Below are 24293 nucleotides of genomic sequence, written 5' to 3' on the forward strand. Positions count from 1 at the left end.
TACATGGCTTGTTCTTCTTCAGTATTTCCTTCCACAGGATTATATTTGACTTTTCTCCACAGTGCCATATCATTTGCCACTCTTCCTTCCCTTCTATTCTTACATGTGGTGTTTTTATGGTTTAAATATTTCTCAGTTTCCTCAAAGATGGTCTTTGTGCTTTTGTTTCAAGTTTTCCTGGTTTGGAGTTGGTTTTTTGAGAGAAAGGGGAAAACATTTTAACTTATTAAAATATTTTTATTTATTTTAATTTAAAAATCTCATTTTAAAGTCGCAAGTCCTCATTTTTTAACCCACTCTGCTCTGACTTTTGTCTCCACAACTCTGCCTCTGCTGAAACTGCTTCTAGCAAGGACCTCTACATTACCAATCCAATGGTCACCTCTCTGGCTTCATGTTCCTCAACCTCTTTCAGCATAAGACACAGTTGACGTCCTTCATTTAAGCAATGCTTTCTTCTCTGAAAGATTTGAGAGTAGATTTGTGTTTTATGGCATGATTTCCATTACACCATACTCTCTCCTTCTGCCTCACATTTCTATGTAAGTTGTTCCATCTCATCTAGAACTCTAAAGATTGGAGTTCTAGCTCCAGAACTCAGTAAGATCACCCATCCTCACATCAGCACTGTTTTACAAGGTCACCTCATTCTTCCATGACTTCAGAGCCAAACTCCATCAAAGAAGCATGAGCTTTGGAGGAAGACAGACTTGGGATGGAAATCTTACTCTACCATGTGCTAGGTATGTCAGCTAACCTCCCTGAACTTTAGCTTTCTCAAAGTAAAACAAAGGTGTGGAACGCTAAGATCCACCAGATTTCTTCCAGCTTAGAATATTGCATCTGATTTGAACTGGGAACCAAAGAGCAAGCAGAAGTAGAACCTGGGTATCTTCTGGGAACTGGGGAGGCCACGCTTGGCAGACAGGAATAGTCCATGATGTAACACAGGATCCAGTGCAGAGCCAGAAGTGAAGCTGACAAAGAGGAGCCCATCAAGGAATTTTTAAAGGTTGTAGCATAAGCTGGCATAAAAGACAAGAGTGATGGTTTAATCACAGGACAAGATGGATTTGTCCAAACTCTTCTTTATACAGCTCTAATTTCATTGGTCACACATTTGTGCAGTAATTTCACCATGTGGTTTTCTATGGCACCATCTGGCTTTTGAAATAAACCCTGTTAGACCTTCACATACCTTAAGACTCAGCAATTTAACTCCTGGTTATCTACACGCATACCCTGGATATATTGCGGGTTCTGTCCCAGACCACCAAAATAAAGTGAATATTGAAATATTGAAGTAAAGTGAATCTCGCAACATTTTTGGCCTCCCAGTGCATATAAAAGTGATGCTATACTATATTGTAGTCTATTAAGCATGTAATAGTAGTATGTCTTTAAAAAGTACATACTTCAAATTAGCCGGGCATAGTGGCAGGTGCCTGTAATCCCAGCTACTCAGGAGGCTGAGACAGGAGAATCACTTGAACCAGGGAGAAGGAGGCTGCAGTGAGCCGAGATCATGCCATTGCACTCCAGCCTGGGCAACAAGAGCAAAACTCGGTCTCAAAAAAAAAAAAAAAGTACACACTTCAGTGAAAAATACTTTATTGCTAAAGATTGCTAATGATCATCTGAGCCTTCAGTGAATCATAATCTTTTGCTGGTGGAGGGTCCTGCCTCGATAATGACGGCTACTGACTGATCAGAGTGATGGTTGCTGAAGGTGGGGTGGCTGTGGCAATTTTTAAAAACAAGACAACAAGAAGTTTGACCCATCAATTCACTCTTCCTTTCACACAAGATTTCTCTGTAGTATGTGATGCTCTTTGATAGCATTTTACCCACTATAGAACTTCTTTCAAAATTGGAGCGAATCCTCTCAAACCTTGTTGCTGCTCTATCAACTAAGTTCATGGAATATTCTAAGTTCCTTGTAATTTCAACAATGTTCATAGCATCTTCACTTTCATCTCAAGAAACCACTCAAGAAACCACTCAAGAAACCACTTTCTTTGCTCATCCTTAAGAATCAAGTCCTCATGAGTTCAAGTTTTATCATGAGATTGCAACAATTCAGCCACATCTCCAGGCTCCACTTCAAATTCTGGTTCTCTTGCTGTTTCCACCACATCTGTGGTTACTTCCTCCACTAAAGTCTTGAACCCCTCAAAGTCAGTTGTGAGAGTTAGAATCAACTTCTTCTAAGTTGCTGTTAATGTCGATATCTTGGCCTCTCCTGCATGAATCACAAATGTTCTTATTGGCATCTACAATGGTGAATCCTTTCCCAAAGGTTTTCAATCTACTTTGCCAAGATCCATCAGAGGAATCACTATGTATGGCAGCTATAGACATGCATTTCTTAAATAATAAGACTTGAAAATCTAAATTACTCCTTGATCCATGGGCTACAGAATGGGTGTTGTGTTATCAGGCATGAAAACAACATTAATCTCCTTGTACATCTTTATCAGATCTCTTAGCTGACCAGGTGCATTGTTAATGAGTAATAATATTTTGAAAAGAATGATTTTTTTTTTTCAAGAAGTAGGTCTCAACAGTGGGCTTAAAATATTCAGTAAACCATGCCGTAAACAGATGTGCTGTCATCCGGGCTTTGTTGTTTCCTTTGGATAGGACAGACAGAGTAGATTTAGCATCATTCTTAAGGGCCCTAGGATTTTCAGAATGGTAAATGATCATTAGCTTCAATTTAGAGTCACCAGCTACCTTCACTCCTTACAAGAGAGTTAGCCTGTCCTTTGAAGATTTGAAGCCAGGCTTTTGACTTCTTTCTAACTATGAAAGTCCTAGATGGCATCTTCTTCCAATAGAAGGCTGTTTCATCTCCACGGAAAATCTGTTGTTTAGTGTAGCCACCTTCACCAATGATCTTAGCTAAATCTTCTGGGTAACTTGCTGCAGCTTCTCAGTCAGCACTTGCTACTTTGCCTTTTATGTCATGGAGATGGCGTCTTTCCTTAAACCTCATGAGCCCACATCTGCTAACTCCAAACTTTTTTTCTGCAGCTTCCTCCCCTCTCTCAGCCTTCTAGAAATAAAGAGTTAGAGCTTTACTCTGCATTAGGCTTTGGCTTAGGGAATGTTGTGGCTGTTTTGATCTTCTATCCAAACCACTAAAATCGGCAATAAGGCTGTTTTGCTTTTTAATCATTTGTGTGTTCACTGGAGTAGCACTTTTTATTTCCTTTAAAAACGTTTCCTTTGCATTCACAACTTAGCTAACAGGTGCAAGAGGCCTTGCTCTTGGCCTGTCTTGGCTTTTAACCTGCATTCCTCACTAAGCTTAATCATTTCTAGCTTTGAATTTAAAGTGAGGAACTTGCAACTATTCCTTTCACTAGAGCACTTGGAGGCCATTGAAGTGTTGTTAACTGACCTAATTTCAATATTGTTGTGTCTCAGGGAATAGGGAAGACCAAGGAGAGGGAGAGGGAAACAGATGGGGGAAAAGCTGGTTGATGGAGCAGTAGGAATACACACATTTGTCAATTAAGTTTGCTGTCTTATATGTGTGTGGTTTGTGGCACCCCAAAACAAGGACAATAGATAGTAACATCAAAGATGACTGATCACAGATAACCATAACAGATATAATAATAATACTAACGAGTGTTGAAATATTGAGAGAATGACAAAAATGTGACATAGAGACATTATAATGAGCATATGCTTTTGGAAAAATCATGCCAACAGACTTGCTCAAATCATGGTTGCCACGAACCTTCAATTTGTAAAAAACACAGTATCTGCAAAGTGCAATAAAGCAAAGTGCATAAAGAACTTCTTGCTTTTGCCCACCCTGCCCTCAACAGGAGGCAAGTATAAGTACGTTCATTTCCTCTTTGTTTATAATAGCAAAAAGTTAGAAAAAATTGTCTATGAATAAGAGAGTAGGTAAGTACAGGTGGTATGTTATTACAATAAAATATGATAAAATAGAAAAGTATGCAGTAGTTAAAATGAGCCAACCAGCTATATGTATCTACACAAAAAAAATCTCAAAAACATGACATTAAGTATAAAAAGCAAGTTCAAGAAAAATACATACAATATGACCATTTAGAAAGTAAAGTTTAGGCTGGCTGTGGTGGCTCATGCCTGTAATCCCAGCACTTTGGGAGGCCTAGGTGGCCAGATCACTTGAGGTCAGGAGTTTGAGATCAGCCTGGCCAACATGGTGAAACCCTGTCTCTACTAAAATAAAATAAAATAAAATAAATTAGCTGGGCATGGTGTTGCTCACCTGTAGTCCCAGCTACTCGAGAGGCTGAGGCATGAGAATTGCTTGAACTCGGGAGGCGGAGGTTGTAGTGAGCCAAGATTGCACACTGCACTCCAGCCCGGGCAACAGAGCAAAACTCTCTCAAAAATAAATAAAAGTTTTTAAAAAGTTTAATATGAATATATATTATAGCTTATGCACATATAAAAGTATGCAATATCCATTGAAATGATAAATCCCTAATTCATGATAATAATTATCTCTGGTGAGGAAAGAGAAATGGTAAGCCTACATAGGAGACGCTGCCTGTAACCTCTTATTCCACAAGCGTGGTGGTGGGTAATGAGTGTTCATTAACCTTTTTTTCTACACTTTTGTTATACCTCAAATATTTAATCACTTAAAAAATTGAAGTGAGTAGTGAAGACTGAACCTGGAGTTCATGAGGAGGCATTCGGAGGCTATCAGAATCAGCATTAAATACAAGACTCAACAGGTTACCCACACTGGTGGCAAAGGGGCTGAGTCAGGTGACAGCCATGTGGCTTCCGAGGTAGAATTGTGGATGTGGACCAGTACTGGGATTGTTTTTGTGGAGCCATAAAAAATATGTTGGTTTTGGCTAGCTAGCTTTGGATATGAGAACGCTACTGTTCTTTGGTTCTGTTGACTACTTCTAAAGTTTACCTTGCTGTCTCCATCCAGACAACAGAAATGTTTCTGGGCACTGCTTTGTCAGTTTTTATTCTTAATTTGTATTTGCCACATGAGTAGTAGCAGGTGAAGGGTGGTATCTGTGATGTGCTAGGGTCTCTGTTAGGTGCTTTCCATACGTTAATTCATGAAAGTCTCATAACAACTCCATATGGTGGGCATTACTATCTTCATTTCACGTTATGAGAAAACAGATTCAGAGAAGTGCAATTACATGTACATGGTGGCAGAGCCCAAATTGGAAACCATAATGGGTCCTGGTCCAAAGTCTGTGTTTTCTCTGTTACATCTGTGGTGCCCAAACTTGGTATGTAACAGTGTACTATATACAAAGACACAGGAGACACATAATTTTTTTTTTCTGGAGCATAAATTGTACTCCAAAACTTGAGAAAGAACTCAACAGAATTTTTATGTAACATCATATATAATGGAACTATATTATGGAATAGAATACATATGCATGCACATTTTTAAGATAAAAGAACTTTAAAGAAGTTCTTGCTTTTAACAAGGCACTTCAAACTATACCGTGAGGCCCCAGGGGGTACACTTTTACTTTCTTCTACTAACAAGGGTACTCCAGAGGAAGGGATTGAGAAGCAGTGGACTACACTACTCTCACAAATCAATCTGTTCCCAGGTCTGCTAAATTGCTCCATGGTGATTTCTTTTTACCATCATTGTGACCAACATGGAGACCCCTTAGACAAACCTTCTGTGGAGACATTCCCTGTGTGCCCTTATCTGGAAGAAGTCTCCCTACAACTATTACACAAAAGAAACAATAATTTTCATCTGGCCTCATGTTGAGGCAATATTTTCTACCTGCATCCCTCTATATAGGGATAGACTGGCCAAATGTTAAAACTTCAAGAAGGATGTGGGCCAAGGGGAGCTGGGGACTTGCCCTTTGAATCACTGTTGGGCCTACTGTGATGATTTGAGGTGGGATTTGTCCAGGAGGATTTGGGGCCATTCCTTAGCTGTTTATAAAAACCCCTAACAACAACCACAATAGTAACAACAACTAATGTTAATTGAGCACTTTCTATGTGCCTGCATTGTTAACCCTTCCAACAGTTCTGTGAAGTGGGGATCATCATTGCATTCACTTTGTAGATAAAAAAACTGAGGCACAGAGAGGTAAGGAACTTGCCTGTGGACTCAGACCACATAATATTATCTCCCAATCAACAGGACAAGAGAATAAACAAATGCCCCACTCCCTCACCATTTGTCTTAATTTCGCCATCAAGCCCTCACACAACTAAAAGAATAGTACCTCAAAATGAAATGAATCCAAGTTCTTTCAAGCACTAAATATCTTAAGACTCTTTCTCCTTGTTGCTTTTAAATTTAGAAAAGGCCTTTAGAACTATGTCTTTTGGTAATGGCAGCCTGTAATCATTCTACTCCAGGAATCAAGTGATGTCTTCAGAGTATGTCATTTTCCCCTGTGACACTAATAGCAAAACCACACTTTCAACCAAACCAAAGGATGACTGAGAGGGAGAGAGACGTGTGGTCTCTTGGTTTCCACTCAGCAGTTGGAGCCAAGTGTTCTTGGCTTCCATTCTACCTCCTTAAGCAATAAGCAAGATACTTAACCTCATACCTCCATCTGTGAAATGCTGATGCTACCTCTTTACCTCTTTGTGAGGAGTATTTCCAAGTTCCGGTTTCCAAAAGCCCATGAAGATGAAATGTATACAGGGCATAGGCTGCCTCGGGGAACTGTTTTCTTAAAGATGTCAGAGAGTTTGGGTGGTGAATTGTGTATGCTTGGATTTGTTTTAAATTTAAAACTGTACATAATAATAAAATCATGGGAAATCCTACAGTATAGTAATTAAGAATATGAACACTGGGATCGTGCTTCTTGAGTTCAAATTCAGGTTCCTACACTTTCACATTACAGTGGCCATGAGCTTTCTCTACCTCGATATCCCCGTCTTTGATAATACATATAATAAATGTAATTCTCAAAACTACCAAATTAGGTAGATACTATTATTTCCTCTGATTATAGATAAGGAAAGTATACTAGGCTACTGGTATATAATAAGCCCTTAGTAAAAGATTATATTTAGATATACACACATATGCATATGTATGTACATACACATATTGGTGGCTTCCATTTGACTATTACACAGATAAGAAACAAAATAATACATGCAGAGGCCGTATGTACTGGGTAGCTTTGTAATGTAATAGAAAAATCACTGAGTTTATACTTTTTAATTTTGTGAGTTAAAAAAAATGGTGCTGCCAGTGAGTATATGAATGAATTTGAGCAAAGAATTCTGTCTCTCTGGGAATCATTTTCCTCAGCAGTAAAATGAGGTCAGTGGGTTGGATAAGATATAATAATTCTTTGACTCATAGTTGTTCTGTTATGCTTCGTTTTTTAATCTTGCAAAGTTTGGAAGAAAGGTGAAATTTCCAGTCAAAGATAATGATCTTGGTCTGCATATTTTAACTTTTGCTTCTTTTTCCAAATTGCTGTAGAAATAGCTAACTGGTATAATAGAGAAAATGTTTCTTCACTGCTGAAAAATAGGCAAGGATGCCAGAAACTTCGAATTTCTGCATGATGTGGAGCTGCGGAGGTCAGAGTAAGGGAAGGACCCACCACCCCGGGATCCTAGAGCACAAGAAGAAAAGCATGAGGGATGGCGGGGAAGTGAAGGAAGCTAGTTCTTAACACAATAATCCAGCATCTACACCTGGCCATCTTCCTTTAACTTCATCTTCCTCTTTGCCTTGGAAAGACTGCTGGGTCTCTACTCTGCCTAAGATAAAATTACGCTGCATATAAATGTTCTCATTTTCCTTAGCCTGAGCTCTTAACATTTTCAACAAGGATCTTGCATGATCTGCTGCAGAACTTTTCCCAAATCTCAGTACTGAAAAGCCCATGTGGTTCCATTTTTAAGTCACTATACTCAGAAAAAGAATCAGCAGTTGGGAAGAAGAGGACCAATTTTAGGAATTTGAGAAAAATCCCCCTTTGAAATAAAGTCATATAAAAAACAAGGGAGCACATATAACCAATTCTAATTTATATTTATGTTGAAGACATTCTAATGTATATTTACGTTGAAGACATTCTAATGTATATTTATATTGAAGACATACCTTCAACAGCAAGGTCATACACACGTGGAAAAATTTAGGAACAGGAAAGTATTCATAGGGATGAAAGATATTAATTGTCAATTGAAAAATGCAATGGAAGCAGTGAAAAGTAAGCTGGGTGACTGTGAAAACAGAAGCAAAAACAAAATAAACAACTTAGACTGGTAATTACAGGATCTGAATGAAACATTCTCTCAGATGTCAAAAATAATAGAAAGATTAAAAACTTAGAATATAAAGAGATATTGGATAGATTCAAGAACCAAATGGACAGAAGAAATGTTAATCACAAAAGGCATAGAAGAGAAATGTTTTAAGCTGAAAGTTTATTAAGTCTTCAGATAGAATGGCTCAAGTACTATACAAAGTACTGTACAAAATTAATGAAAGGACTACACCTGGAAATACTCTGTTGATATTTAAAAAAATATGTATGATAAAGAGAAAAGGTCTATAAGCAGCCAGGAAGAGAAAACAGGCTACCCACATAGGAGAGATATATTAAATTGGCATCTCTCCTTTCTAATAATGCAAGTTGACTATGTCTTCAGAAAATGTAGGGGGAAAGATAGTTAAGATAGAAGAACTTTATATTCAATGGAAATATTTACCTGGAGGTGAATACAAAAAAATTCTCATATAAATAGTGACTTAGAAGTCTTAATAGTCACATATTCTTCAGGAAAGTCTTACCTAAAAAAAAGACTCAGCAAACTGAGGAATTAAAAATATATAATTAAAACTTAAGTACTGGAAAGGAAGTATGTGTGTGAATGTGTGTGTGTATTCATATATATTCAATGAAATCAGTAAATCTTACAGTAAGTTTAATTATTGTTGATATGTTTATAAAATACAATGCAAATATTTCTTAAGAAATTCAACAAGAAGAATCAGTAGATATTTATTCAATTCTTGTCACTATTGAGGCAAGCAAAATTATCTGGCAACTGTTACTAGGATGCAAATGAAATTATACTTTTCAAATCATTGAAAAATTACACAAAATATCAACGAAAGTAAAAAATGAATGAAAAAGATATATCAGGAAATGCAAACAAAATTCAAGTTTAATAATACTGATTTTGGACAAAGGATATAAAGCCAAAAGCACTAAAGGTGACAAAAAGATTATTTTATATTGATTAGATGCACAATCCATAACAAAAATACACATAAGCCAAGTAAGATGATGTAAATTAAAAAGCAATGTGTTGGAAATTAAAATAAAACAGTCATGGTGGAAAATGCAAAATGTCTATCTTCACAGATCAAGTAAACAAAAATATAAAATATTTAAAAATTGAATTAATGTTTCTTATAACAAAATTTTAATCATCAAAGTATACATATTTTCTAACATCCATGGATACTAAATAAAATTTGATCATGTAGTAGTCCACCAACAAAAATAAAAAATAGAAATTATATAAATTGAATTTTTAAAAACTGCAATGACTCTAGAAATTGAGGAAAGGGTAAACAAAAATGTGAAAATTGTGAAACACTTTTCCTAAATCATCTTAAAAATAGTAAATATAACTATTAAAAAATTAACAATAATAAGAACAGGACATGTCAAAATGCATAAAATTCAACAACCATATCAGATTTAAAGTATAATTTATACTATTAAAGCTTTTATTATTTAGAAAGAAAGTATAGTGAATAATCTTCTTTTTTTTTTTTGAGACAGAGTCTTGCTCTGTTGGCCAGGCTGGAGTGCAGTGGTGCGATCTCGGGTCACTGCAACCTCCGCCTCCCAGGTTCAAGAAACTCTCACCTCCCAAGTAGGTGGGATTATAGGTGCGCACCAACATGCCCAGCTAGCTTTTATATTTTTAGTAGAGATGGGGTTTCACCGTGTTGGCCAGGCTGGTCTCAAAATCCTGGCCTCAAGTGATCAGGCTGCCTCAGCCTCCCAAAGTCCTGGGATTATAGGTGTGAGTCACCACACCGGGCAATTATCTTTTATTTTGAGAAGCCAGAAAAACTTGCAACATAAGAAGCAGAAGGAAGGAATTAATAATAGTAATAAGATAAAATAATGAATCATAAAATCTAAAAATATATAAAACAGAACTGATGAATACATTTAAGAAACAAACCATTAGGTAATTTGAATGGAGCAAATAAGAGAAAAGAAAATAACTTTATACAATTGGAGGAAAGGGGTATAACCAAAGATACAGAAGAGCTTTTGAAAATTAAAAAGATACGTGATAAATTTAAAATGTCAACATATTGGTAATTTCTACCATTTCTCAAGTTAGAAAACATGATAAAAACAATAACACAAAAAGCTGAGGTAACTGTCAAAGAGCTTCTTCAATAATAATTTAGGCTTTGATGGTTTTCCTCTGAGTTACATTAAACTTTGAACAAACGTTTGCTCTCTATATTAGTTAAGCAATTCTGCAGCTTACAGCAAGATTGCCTACTCATTTTTCCAAGCTCATGTAATCCTTTTACTCCCAAACTGACAGAGATTGTATGAAATAAAGCCCCAGATACTCTCAATATTAAATATTGATAAGTAATATCTTTCAGGTTAAATCAAATCCAGAAACACAATAAAAACATAGCAAACCATGATAAAGTTTATTCTAGGAATGTAAGGTTAGTTTTTCATTAGAAAATCTTCTATTTATTTATTTATTTTTGATATGGCACGCTTTGTTGCCCAGGCTGGAGTGTTTTGGCATGATTATGGCTCACTGCAGCCTTTAACCTCCTATGCCTCAATGGATCCTGTCACCTCAGCCTCCTGAGTAGCTGGGACCACAGGGGTGTGACAACATGCCTGGCAAATTTTTAATTTTTTTTTTTTTTTTTTATAGAGATGGGGTCTCCCTATGTCGCTCAGGCTGGCCTTGAACTCCTGGGCTCAAGCGATCCTCCCACCTCAGCGTCCCAAAAGTGCTGAGATTACAGGTGTGAGCCATTGTGCCAGGCCCATTAGGACAGCTTTTGATTTAAAATTTTTACAGAGAGATCAAAGGAAATAGAAGAAAGATATAACTATTTTGATATGGCAAAAGGGTATTTAATATAACAACTATTTCAGATAAAAAATTTTTAATAATCTCGCATTTGAAGAATCCTTCCTTAACAAAGTAGATAAAATGTATGAAGTTAGCATCCAATAAAATGCATAATTGTAAAACCCAATTGGGAATTAAAGTCTGAAAATTTTAGAATGTAAGAAGATACACAGGAAGATATAATAGCTATAAATATTAGAAAAGAGGACAGAATTAATCACAGATACTACAATCACCTTATTGGAAAACCACTTAAAAATTAACTGGAAAACTATTAGAACTAATAAAATGTTTCATTAAAGTGGTGGGATAAGAAGGCAGATGTGGTGGCTCACACCTGTAATCCCAGCACTTTGGAAGGCCGAGGTGGGTGGATTATTTGAGGTCAGGAGTTCGAGACCAGCCTGACCAACATGGTGAAACCCCGTCTCTACTAAAATGCAAAAATTAGCCTGGCATGGCAGCGTGCACCTGTAATCCCAGCTACTAGGGAGGCTGAGGCAGGAGAATCACTTGACCTTGGGAGATGGAGGTTGCAGTGAGCTGAGTTCACACCACTGCACTCCAACCTGGGTGACAGAGCAAGACTCCCTCTTAAAAAAAATAAAAATAATAAAAATAAAAGAAATCTACAAAAAACCTGTTGGAAACCTATTGTTTTCCCCAAAACTAATATTTCTGAAGCTCTTTTTTTGGCAGGGGATGGGGATGGGGGCTGCATGCATGGTCTTTTCTACAGAAAACCCACTAACATGCACATTTTTGTAAATCATTTTATGGAGTTCAATAGAAGCCCATGGATCACAAACTATAGGTTCACCAGTCAAGAGTGAAGAATGACAGTTTGGAGAATACAACAGCAAAGCATTTCTTTCACAATGGAGGCAACTTAAGCTGCCTGGGGAAAAAATGTTGACAATTAGACTAATTTGAAGAAAAAAAACAAAACCGTACTGAGGGACGTAAATGAGACGTGGTATATCCCTAAATAAGAAAATAAGTATAGAAAAAAATGCAGTGCCATTGCTGCTGAGTTAATCTGTATTTTTCACACAGTTCGAGTGAAAATCCTAGGGATATCTGGGAACATAAAAAATTATTTAAAATGTATGTGGTTGGAAAAATCCAGTAAAGACCAAGATTTTCACCCAAGATTAGAAATGAGGATAGATTTTAACATCCTCCAGATGTTAAAACTAATTAAAACAATGTGATCCAAGTATAGAAAGAGACAAAAAAACAGAACAGAATAGAAAACCCAGTAATAAACCCAAGCCTAGCAAAGAGTTTAACTGTTCAAGTTGTTGGTAAAAGATTATTACACAATGGTGTGGGAAGAACTGGCTAATCAATCGGGGAAAGAAACACTGGACGTTGACCTTGTACCTTACATCATAATAAATTCTAGAAGAAGTACTAATTTAAATAAAAAAGAATCAAAAATACTATAAAGAAAGGTAGTAATAAAAAGGACAATGGCAGCCCAATTACAATTATAAATAGGGGTGCTAAATTTCTGAATAATATTAAAAAAACAGAATTCAGATATACATTAAAAGAATACATCATAACCAAATGTATACAGAAATACTAGAATGATCCAATATTTAAAAATTTTTTTATGACATTCACTGTACTAGTAGGTAAAAGAAAAATATCACCATCTTAACAAAACGCAAAATTGCATTTGATTAAATTGAGCATCTATTTTTTTAAATGAATAGTTGAACTTCCTTCACATGGTCTTATTTCTAAATGATGACACATTTGAAGTATTTCAATTAATGTAAGAACAAGACTCTCCTTGGAGTTTCCAGGGACTCATATGCAGTAGTTAACATCATTTTATTCTAACAGTACTTAAATTGACATTGTACACTCTATTATACTAATGAAGTGACCTGCAAACTTTGTTACAATCTATCAACTATTTAAACTGATGAAGCCAGGAAATCTTGGAAGAGCAACATGATACAGTACAAAGTACAGGAGTTGGACCAAATTTAGAATCCAGAATCAGAGTACTAGTTTGGCAGATTACTAGCTATCTGACCTCGGCAGGTTACCTAAACTTTTTGAACCTCAGTGTCCTTATCTGTAAAACTGAAGTAACAGCAGCCAAGATAGAGTATACTTGCTGCTGCCTATATCGCCTGCTGATTACAACAGAAAAAGCAACCAAGTAGACTGGAAAGAAAACAAAACTGGTGGACTGGGGAGGAAAATTTAAACCTAGAGAAATGACCTACACTACCATGAGGTCCAGAATTTCCGCCCCCCCGACTCAAGTAGCTGCAAACTCCCCAAATATGGTGACAGACAAGTTTATAGATTCAAGAAGCTCTGCAAAATCAAAATAGGGTACCCTGAAAGAAAACCATGCCCACACAAATAATCAAACTGCTAAGAACTAAAAAAGAAGAAACTGTGAAAACAGAGAAAAACGACACATTCCATATATAACAATGATTCAAATGACTGTATAGTTCCTTCCCATTAGAAAATAGAGTAACAATGGTTATATGAGGATAAATAAAAAATGATATATAAAGTGCTTTGCAGATAAAAGACACAAATCGTAGGCATTATTATTCTAATTGGAGTTTCTTTACTATATCTTAACATTATATTTATTTTCCATTCTATTTTTTCATCTTCTTATAGCTTTACCCTACGTGTATTTGATCCCAAGAACTGAATGAGAATACAGTCATTCCTCGGTGTAGGCAGAGGATTGGTTCATGATCCCTGAGTATACCAAATCCATGCACTCGAGTCCTGCAGACAGCCCCGCAGAACCTGCATATACTAGAAGTCAGCCCTCCATATATGTGGATTTTGCATCCTGCGAATACTGTATTTTTGATCTGCATTTGGTTGAAAAATACCTGTGTATAATTGGACCCATTCAGTTCAAAATGTTGTTCAAGGATCAACCGTATATCTTTGATATTATTTCTTTTGATTTACCCAAAACCTTTTGCTGAAATGAAAGTCTTTGCTATTTCATATCTTGCTTTTGAACAAGTTTTTCTTAATTCTATAAGGTCTCTCAAGTATTATACAGGTATCTTAATGGACGCTTTACTGTTTTATAGGGATATTATGACGATCAAGTGAGATAGAAAAATATAAATTCCTGTGCCCACCTAAAACACTGCAAGTCATATATTTCAGAAGCAGTACTAGCTTGGAAGTTCTGAAAGCCTGATTCTTTTAGCCAGTCTCCTGAGAAAGAGTTTGAGAGAGATCTTGCCCACATTTCTTCCATAGGCTGATGAGGTTGGGGGTGTGTCCATAAACCATGCTGTGCTTTGCCAGCTGACCTAGGCCAAGCAGTCACCACATGAAATCCACACAGCCTTCAGCAAGGCATTTTTGGCTGTTGTTTGATGTGCATTTGACCCATACAAAATGCTGCTTCCAGCATACCAGGGACTCTACCCTCTGTTTTCTCTTCAGAACAGGAAACTAGCAGTAGTGACGTTAAGGTACACAAAAATTAGATTCCCAGTAGATTCAGAGGATGACTAATTCCAACAAGCATAACAAACCACAATGGGTCTGGAAGACTTGGCATTCTGATAGTGTTTATAAATCCCTGACTCCTCTGACCCTGTCAACTTCCCAGAAGCTGTGAGCATTAGCACACAAAGCACCTGCAAGTGATGTGTGAACCTGGTCTCTTGGCCAAACTCTTATGAATGGGGCATGGACAGCATGAAGCTGCACTAGGAAGCCTCGGGTTGTAGGAGGATGTGACGAACAGGTGAGAGGGGTGTTTAGCTCCCCATCGCAGAACAAAAAACATCTCTGCATAAGGGATGGCATCATCTAAAGACTGAGCAAGATGAGGAGTCTTGAGATGGCTACAGACACCTCCTCAGAGCTTCTTAAAATCCTTGGCCAGTATTGAAGGAAAGTCACACAAATGTCTTGGATCTTATGATTCTCTGTTCAACAGAAGGCAGCAAGGTAAACTGGAAAGAATGTGGAGCCTGGGTCTGGTCTGGGTTCTGTTTGCTATTCTTGGGAAGGTGATATGGCCTCAGTTTCTCCTTCTGTTAATAAGGGATCAGAAACTCCTGTTTTTTTGAATGGAGTTTTTGTGCATCTCAAATGAAATGCATGCACATAGTAGATCAGGTTGAAGGAATAACAGGATTTGAAAACTCCTACATGGTACAGAGCACTCTTTTTGTTACAGATCCTAACAAAGTCATGGGAAAAAAATAGGGACTAGCTCAAGTTTGCTGACTTCAGCCAGGAAATTTTACTCTATCTTGTTAGTCCTATATTCATTTCTATAAGAACGTTAGAGAATAAAGTCTTCCTGCCCTCCCTGTACTGGCCCTTCCTCCTTTTCTTTTTCCAACACATCCATATATGAGTCTCCCAATAATCCCACATGTGTTCCCCATGGTGCTTCTCTCATGTGGGCCATCTCACTATTTAAAAAGTGTACAATTTCATAAATGGGGGAAGACTATTCTCTCCACTCTCTAGTATGCCATCCTAACTATGAATAAATGACATGACTCTGTTATTGCTAGTTTTCATCTGCAAGTAAAATGTGGCAAAACCTAAAATACTTTTGTTAAGCTAGGTCTACCTAGTTTAACTACTTCTTTGTGTCAACAACATTCTTTTACACTGTTTAAATTTCCTTTTATTTTGTGGTACCATAAGCCCTCCCTTTCTACTCCCTTCCTGGGTAATTATGAATAGTAAATATTTCAAGCTCTTACCTGTCTCACAGTGCACTTGTATCTCTGAAACCTTAATCCAAAATAAGTCTAATTTAAGTAAAAGAAAATATAGTCCCCCAATAATATGGTTTGCCAACATTTCGCTCCAAGTTAGCAGATGGAGTCAACAATCAAATGTGAGATTTATCTTAATGTAATTTCATCATTTATAAAATTTCACCAATATCAGGAAATTCTATCAAAAGTAACTGAAGAGTAAACTAGCAGCAGGACCCACGTGCCCGTATGTAAGGTTAAAAACTTAGGGTAAAAGGAGAAACTATTAGATTAAAGTGATCAACAGGTCAAGGCTGGCACCAGAGCACAAATCTCAGGGCTACTCAGGAAGTGATGGACTTCTTAACAACAGAGATAAGAAGTATCCTTACCTGTCTTCTGTCAGTTTCATTAAGGTTGTTCCTCGGGTGGAGAAGACAATAAAGGACATTCTCAACTGTGGGCTGGAAAGGAAAAGAAGCTCTGTTAGGACAGACAATAAGACTGCGCATGCCACTCCCTTCAGGCTCCCTCCCTGTTCTTCGCTTTCTATCATGGCTGCCAGAGCTGAAGACCCATAACCCACAGGGGGCCTCCAAGGCTGGTGCTGCGGGTGTTGATTAGCCAGCAGTGGACTTGAAGTGTGGGTCAAAGAGAAGACACGCTGGGTCTTCCTGAGGCTGCTTCTGACCTGATACCATTGCTCAGTGAGTGTGGATTACGAATAAGAATGATAAACTTCATTGTTGCCCTGTGTTCTGTTTGAAGTGTGTCCCAACAAGGGGACCAATCTGTATGGGTGTCTATAAAAGGGGATCCCGATAGGCAAAATTTGATAATGTTTCCATGGTAGCCTGGTGTATTCTCTAATGATGAGTTGCAGCTTGATGCCATCAGCTATTAACATTATATAACAAACTCCCTTTGATCTGAAACTGGGATCACTATCAACTTTTAATTTCTCCTTGGCTTCCCAAGGAGATTATCCTATAAGGAGAGAATGTGCTGATTGGTCATAAGAATATCTATTCCATTTGGTAGTTATACTTCTCATTATTGATGAATAAATTGGCATGGTTTTTATATGGCAGTGCTCAGGAGCATTCTCAATGTAAGAGTCACACTCTGGAGACAGAAGCACTCTCACCTGAGGACGAACTTGTTTCTCAGTCTGCAAGATGGACCATCAGACTGCAGTGGATTCAGCAATGCAATGCTGTTCTGTGTGTCCAACTTGTTCTTCTGTGATAGCATCAATCTATTTCTTCACAATGCAATAACCTCCCACACCTGATCGGGCTCTGAACCTTGTAGTTCCAGTTCCCCAAGTGTTTCTCAAACCTGCCTCACTTCCCTTATCTTAGCTTAGGATCCTGGCCTCAATCGTCTGACCACTACAATTTCCTAGCTGGTGTCTTGCCTAGGAAGGTTCTTTGCTCCAATTCACTCTTCACACTGTTCCCAGAATTATTTTCCTAAAACAAAAATTAGAACCTGTCACTTATCTGCTATAAAATTTCCAATGACTCCTACTGTCTCCAGGATAAAGTCTGCATTTATTACCATGTGCCTGATGCATCTTTGGAAGCCCTTGGCATGGTGTTTAATATTTGATAGGAGCTCAGGCAATACCTGGTGAATTGAATATTGGTCCCTAAAACAGATCTCAGTTTTCTGTCCATGACCCCATGCTGCCTGGGACTACTTCCCCAGCACTGGGGCAGCAGGACACCATGTCCTAAACGATAACAATCATAATGATTATAATAATACAATAATGGCCAACCTTACTGAGTTCTTACCATGTGTGAGATCATAGTGATTTGCACGTATGATCTCATTATACTTGAACAACTTTATGAGATTGGTACCTATAGTACCAATCCTGATAGTTCATATCAAACTAATAGTTCCTATTTTCCACAAAAGGAAATTGAGGTCCTGAAAAATGGAACAATTTCCTCAAGGTTACACAGTGGGGGAGTGGCAGACCTGGGGCTTGAAGTCAAGTGTTTTAATTCTAGAACTTGGGCTCCTAATTGCCACATTATATACTGCTTCCCTTCTGTCAAGTTCAGCTCTGGAAATAATAAATTTGAAATGTGGAAAATAAAGGTCTCCAAGAGGCAACTTGCATATAAGTCTAGGCTAGAGGCATAATTTGGAAGTCCTCAGCATACTGATGTGGGCAAAGTTGTTCAGAGAGAGTGTCAGCAGTGAGGAGGGAAGTGAGCCAAATACAAAACCAACACTAGTATGGGAAGGGCTGGCTGAGGCCAGTGAGATGGAAGCAGAACGAGAGCCCATGGAGGAAAGAGTTTCAAGGAAGGATAAGTCTGGATCCAATGAAACCCCTGCATCCAGTGGACTAAGGGCTGCAGAGTGCTCCTGGATTTTTCCTCTGGGTCATCCCTGGGTGAGACCTTGGCAAGCAAGCAGGTGAAGGGTGGGGAGGAGGGCCAGATAGCAGTGGGTTAAGGAATGAATGAGAAGTAAGGATATGGAGATGGCCAGTCTTTAAAGACAAATGAGTGAGAAACTAGTAAAGAAATAGGGTCCCATCTATAGGAAGACAAGATCAAGAGATTCACTGTCATTGCTTTTTTTGGGACAATGGGCAGGAGAGATTAGTTTATGTTTGTAGACTGTGGGGAAGGAGCCAGGGGAAAGGTAGAGAAAAATACAAGACAGAAACAAAGACCTGGAGGAAACTGGAGACAATGGGATAAAGTCAGACTAAAATGGAGAGGTTGGCCTTACGTGGGAGGGATACTTGGATCTCAGAGACTAGTGGGAAGGACATATATGCATCTTTTAGGAGTAGATTGGAACTTGAACTCGTGTCCACTACTCTCTGGATTCCTGGTGAAGTAGGAGGTGAGGTTCTTTGCTGACAGCAATGGATGTGAGGTGTAGGTTGAAGGCTTGAGGAAAACAGCAAAGCATAATAATCATTATTAGAAAAATGACAGAGGGTCAGAATAAAGATAACTAAAAGGACTCAAAATGTCAAAAATCCCACTGAGATTAGAAATGATGTACTTGTATTGGCAACAGCCACTGTTATTGAATGAATTTCCCCCCTGCAGTCCCAGCTGCCGTCCCAGCTGCCTTAGACTTTTTATTAAAATGAATAAATAAATGAAAATTGCCCATTCATTCACTTATTTAAAAATACTGACTGAGCATGTACTATGTATCTGGCACTGTTATGGGCACTTGGGCTGTGACTGTCAACAGACGACAGCCCAGCCTCTGCCTGGTAGAGTTTAGGAGATGGTAAGATCTTGGCTCCACACTTTGAGGGGCTCCATGGCCAAGTAGGGTTAGCGGAGACAACCAGAGAAGGGTGCCTTGTCTGGATTAAGCCATATCAACCTCCCTGGTCCTCGGTTTCTTCATTTATAAAGCAAGAGAATTGGATTAAGGGTTCTCTTAATCCCCTCCCTTGCCCCTGCCCACAATTTTCTAAGATTCTAAGATAGTGAAGAGTCTGGGATTGCTGAGGGAACCGAGAAAGATGTTGTGTGCCCACTCTAAGCCAGGTGCTGGACTGGTGGGCTTGCACATGTTTTCTCTTATAAGCCTCATATATAAACTAGGGTTCAGCCAAGGTTGGTGAATCGCTACGGTTGCACAACGGAACTTAGATTCAAACTCATATCTGCCTGACTTCAAAGGCTATTCCACTAGACTCCTCCACTTCAGAGAGAACAGAAGCCCAGAAGAGCAAATTAGAGACAGAGCAGATACTGTGAAGGGTGTGGAGGCAGACTTGTTTTATGTCACTCCAAAGGACCAATGGCTGCGAGTGAAGAAAGGACATCTTGGTTTAATGACAAAAAAGACTTATGAAAACTGGAATTGTCCAACTATTGGACATTTGCCTCAAAGGCAGTGAGTTTTCTCCAGAGCTATTCAAGTAGAGAGTTACACAATGCCTCCTAGGATAGGGTGGGAAGTCTCGTTCCTTTTAATTCCTAGTTTCTATGATCCTTTCAAACATTTTCTAACACCACCCATGTATTTGTTTCTCTCCTTTTCCTGTATTTTTTCTCCCTTCTGTCCTCTCAGCATCTGTTTTTCCTAATCATCTGGGTTTAGATGCTTCCTGCTGTAGCTTCCAATTTTTGGCATAACAGACAAGCCACCTCCTAACCCTTTCCCTCCAATTAGGCAGGTAGGTATGTGTTGAGGTCAATAACCGAATTTGAGGGGAACATGTCTGTCACTACCCAGGGCTTAGAGGATAACCTGTATTCTGAGACAGAGAACCTTACTCAAAGAAGAACTTTATGGTCACTCCTATCAACTGGAAGACTCTATGGAGGCCATCAGCATGAAGTGGAGCTGTGTTAGATATTTACGATGATCAGACCAATTTTACCAAAGACTTTGACAACTTGCTTCAAGCACTCTATGAAAGCTATTACTGTTGTGTTATCCCTTGGAGGCTGCACACAGCGGGGTGAAGTGACCTCATTTCCTTACTACTAAGTCCAAGACTCCCATGATATTTGCAGTGACTATGTTCAAAACTGCATTGCCTTGCCTGGGAAAGTGGTGTTGAAAATGCTCAGAGGATTCTACCAGATAGTACACACAGCTAGAGAGTGACCATTTGTCACATTTTGCTCAGGACTAAGGAGGGTTCCCCTTAGGATGTGAGACTTTCAGTGCTAAAACTGGGAAAGATCTGGGCAAACTGGGGTGAATTGTTCATCCTACACACTGTACACCCTACACTTGAGTCCAGCTAAAATGTGCCAATTGCTGCTGCATGATGCAGTGTGCAAGAAAAATGTTAAAGGTAATAAGAATAGGCTATTCAGAGAAGGGAGAATGCTAAATATTTTTGGTCTCATAACCAGATTTGGCTCCTCCCAAAAACATAAAGCCAAATGTTACTCTAAAATGTGGCAAAAATGAAAACAAAGCAAACAGTCTCTGGTCTGAGATCTGAGAGCCCACCTCAGTCAAAAAACATCCCCAAAGTATGTAGTAATTAATAGAATAGCAAACATGGACTAGTTTGACTCATGACAGAGAACTACAAGTGGACAAAATGCATAGTGTTTCTCACCTGATGAATTTATGAGCCAACTGTTCCACAAAGTAATAGATTTCATTCCAGTGGTGCAGCACACTTCCTGATCTAGGAAAACAAAAGCAGGTGTTGCGTGACTCAGGTGTTTATTTGTCTTTACCTTGTATTATTTATCTTCATATTCTGTTATTTTACATTTGACCTCTCCAGTAACTGGACTTATTACTTGAAACTTCTGTAACTTTGGAAATTATTTGAAAGGCTGTTTCAACCTTCTGTTAGGGTTCTTTAAGATGTTGTAAAAGAACTCCCCTCGTTCTACCTCACACTGCCCCCACCCCAAATCCACATACCCAAACCCTGAAAAACAACAACAGCAACAACAATGGGCCCAAAGAGATTCACAAGTGAGTTTCGCATCTTCGAGAAACAGCTATTTTTGTGCTATTAAATTATTTCTCTGATTAGGGAAGAAAAACTATTCTAATCCATTTAAATGAAATTAGCACACACCATAAACACATCCCCTCCTCAAAGAGTCCAACTTCATTTGTAAATATAGATGCAAAATCTCTAAATCATATTAATGAAATGAATACAGCAGGAATCCAAAAGAATAATAATTAATTGGTGAAGTTTATTTCAGGAAGGTAGTGATAGTTGAACATTTAAGGAAATCTAATTTAGTCATATTAACAAAAGAAGAAAAATGACACAGCTTTTTGTTATACGAAAAAGGAATCCTCTTAGTGACAAAAGAAGGAAACTGTTTCCCTAGGACATACGGAATCATGGGATTTTAGATTTGGAAAGGGGCTTCTTTATTTCCCAAGTTTGACTTCTGTTTCACTGGTACCATTTCCTACTACTTCAGTCAGCTTATATTTTCCATAGTGCTCATATTCAGTTTGTTGCAATGGCTCCAATTAGTTTTTTCTATTCGAACCCACTCTTTTTAGTAGCTGCGATGCCTCCTCCTTTTCACGTAAGGATCAATTTCAGGCAAGCTCTGCATTTCTGCTTGCCATTCTAATAACTATTGAGGTTAGAGTTTGCTCTGTCTACTCTGATATTTTGTACTGCAAACATTTTCCACTGATTTCTGATGATTTTTATTTATTATGCACTCATTTACAATTTTAACATCCAGAGAGCTATTTGTTGCTGTTTTTCCTTTGTTTCAAACGATTTTATAGAGATTTAAGAGACTTTTTGCCTTCCTTTTAATGGAATGATATTCACAAGAATTCTCATTCTGATTGGGTGTATTCCATTTCCTGGAGGACAATTTATTTTTCTTTGTCCCATATCCAGAAATGATACATCTGTCTGACCTGAACAAAAGTGGTACAATATACTCTGGTCACACCATTAGATACTCTGTGTCATAAGGATGTCTCACTTTCCTCAAATTAATCTAGAACTTCAATTCTAGAGAATGTACATAAGCATCTTTTACAGTGATACTCGTTCCACTGTTAGAGAAAAAAATTATAAATCCACCAGTACACAATTTCTATGAATATATTCACACACACATTCTTATTTCTTTAAAAAAATGGGAAAATAAGTTAACATTTGCTCATTTTATGTGGAGAATGCATGGGTGTTCATTATATTATCCTTTGTCCTTTTTTGAACAACACAGATTGTCTAGAATCTTATAATAGGCACTGTAAAAAGGGTCAAAAGCAATGATTCAATCCTGGATTCTTCTCCTCATACAAGAGATATTCATTATAATTATGTTTTTGTGTGCTCATCTTGAACCCCACTTTGGCTAATTTGAGATGATATCTGGCATAACCAGAGGCAGGAAGATAATACTGGGGATTTAATATTTCTTATTAACTATTAAAAATAACATCACCCAGCACTACTCTAGCTGCCTAAGGTGCAGAGATGGCTAAGAAATGGTGCTTTCCCCTCAAGAACTCAGAGTTGAGTGAGGAAGACAGAAGAATTAACACGTAACCTGTCATGAAAAGTGCTGCAGTTGAGGAGTGTGCATTTGGAAAAAAGAAAAGGGAATGGCTCTCTGTGCTGGTGCAGGCTGTGAAGGGGGGTGGTTTTTAATCCCATTCTTGAAGGACAGGTAGAAACTTGTGAGGAAGACAAGGGGAGAAAGATCATCCTTGGTGTAAAACATGGAAGTTGGGGAAGAGCAAGTGGTTTCATGGTGCAGCACCATGCAGCCTGTAGAGGGGAGGTGAGGAGCTGGGGAGATGGGGAAGGGATCTGGAAGGAGCATGCCAGGGTCCCCTCCTGTCAAAAGCACCCCTTTGTCTATTCTGCTCACTCAGCCTTTATACATACTCCATCTGCTTGGGATACTCATCGTCCGCAGTGGCAAGCAACTCTTCATTCAAGACTCAGGTCAGTGGATGCAGTGGCTCACGCCTGTAATCCCAGCACTTTGGGAGGCCAAGGCAGGTGGATCACCTGAGGTCAGGAGTTCAAGACCAGCCTGGCCAACATGGCGAAACCCCGTCTCTACTTAAAATACAAAAATTAGCCAGGCGTGGTGGCGCATGCGTGTAATCCCAGCTACTCAGGAGGCTGAGGCAGGACAATCACTTGAACCCGGGAGGCTGAGGTTGCAGTGAGCTGAGATTGCACCATTGCACCCCAGCCTAGGCAACAAGAGGGAAACTCCATCTCAAAAAGCAAAAAAACAAACAAACTCAGGTTGGTCTCTCCGTGTTGCTTTTAACCAACACAGACAGGACTCACTACCTTAAGCATAAGGCCCTGCCTTATGCTCTCAGGGCCATCGTGTCCACCTCTCTGTCAGCATCCCCTGATACTGGGTGGCAATCGGTCTTAAAGAAATTTCCCTCCCGAGCATTACCTGTTTATTGAATGAAAGAAAGAAGAGCATGAAGAAGAAAAGCCTCTATTGCTCATGGAAGCTTCCTGATCTTTTGCCAACTGAACCTCAACTATTCTGCCTTGGCTTGGATAAACAGCCTGGGTTTGGGACTCAGATGGCTCTTGCCAATTCCCGTGACTTATGTGAAGTAAGCAGCCTTCCCAGTTGGGTCACTGATTCTAGGGCATAGCTGCTTGGTGACTGGGCCCGCATGATCATCAGTAGATCTCTGAACTGAATGGCAGCTGGAGTCTCCCACGAGCTCACCAGAACTGCACATCCTAACCCTAGGCTTAAAGCTTTAGAAATCTTCTTTCATAAAGACCTGGCCATCCTCCTGGACAGGGTTCACTTGTATACTTCAGGTCACATAGACTTATCCAGGGTGCCATCCTTCAGCCATAGGGTGGATGCTCTGGCCCTGGGGGTCCTGGGTGATCTGGCAGAGATGGCCCAACGCTGTCCAGGTGCCTCA

General features: G+C 38.7%; 1 protein-coding gene across 7 annotated transcripts in view; it reads right to left on the reverse strand.

Annotated features, from left to right (window-relative positions):
• Positions 1–24293, reverse strand: part of ANTXR1 (ANTXR cell adhesion molecule 1) — a 237480-nt gene that overhangs the window by 189396 nt on the left and 23791 nt on the right. For 6 of the 7 annotated variants that reach the window (XM_024242099.3, XM_054548119.2, XM_054548117.2 and 3 more), the window contains exons 2-3: positions 20983–21054; positions 16292–16363 (exon numbers count right to left, since the gene is read on the reverse strand). In XM_024242099.3, coding sequence (XP_024097867.2) covers positions 16292–16363; positions 20983–21054 — 144 coding nt within the window. The remainder of the gene's footprint in view (positions 1–16291; positions 16364–20982; positions 21055–24293) is intronic. The other variant, XM_054548115.2, reaches the window with a different exon arrangement.

This window comes from Pongo abelii, chromosome 12 (assembly GCF_028885655.2).
Source record: "Pongo abelii isolate AG06213 chromosome 12, NHGRI_mPonAbe1-v2.0_pri, whole genome shotgun sequence".
Taxonomy (NCBI): domain Eukaryota; kingdom Metazoa; phylum Chordata; class Mammalia; order Primates; family Hominidae; genus Pongo; species Pongo abelii.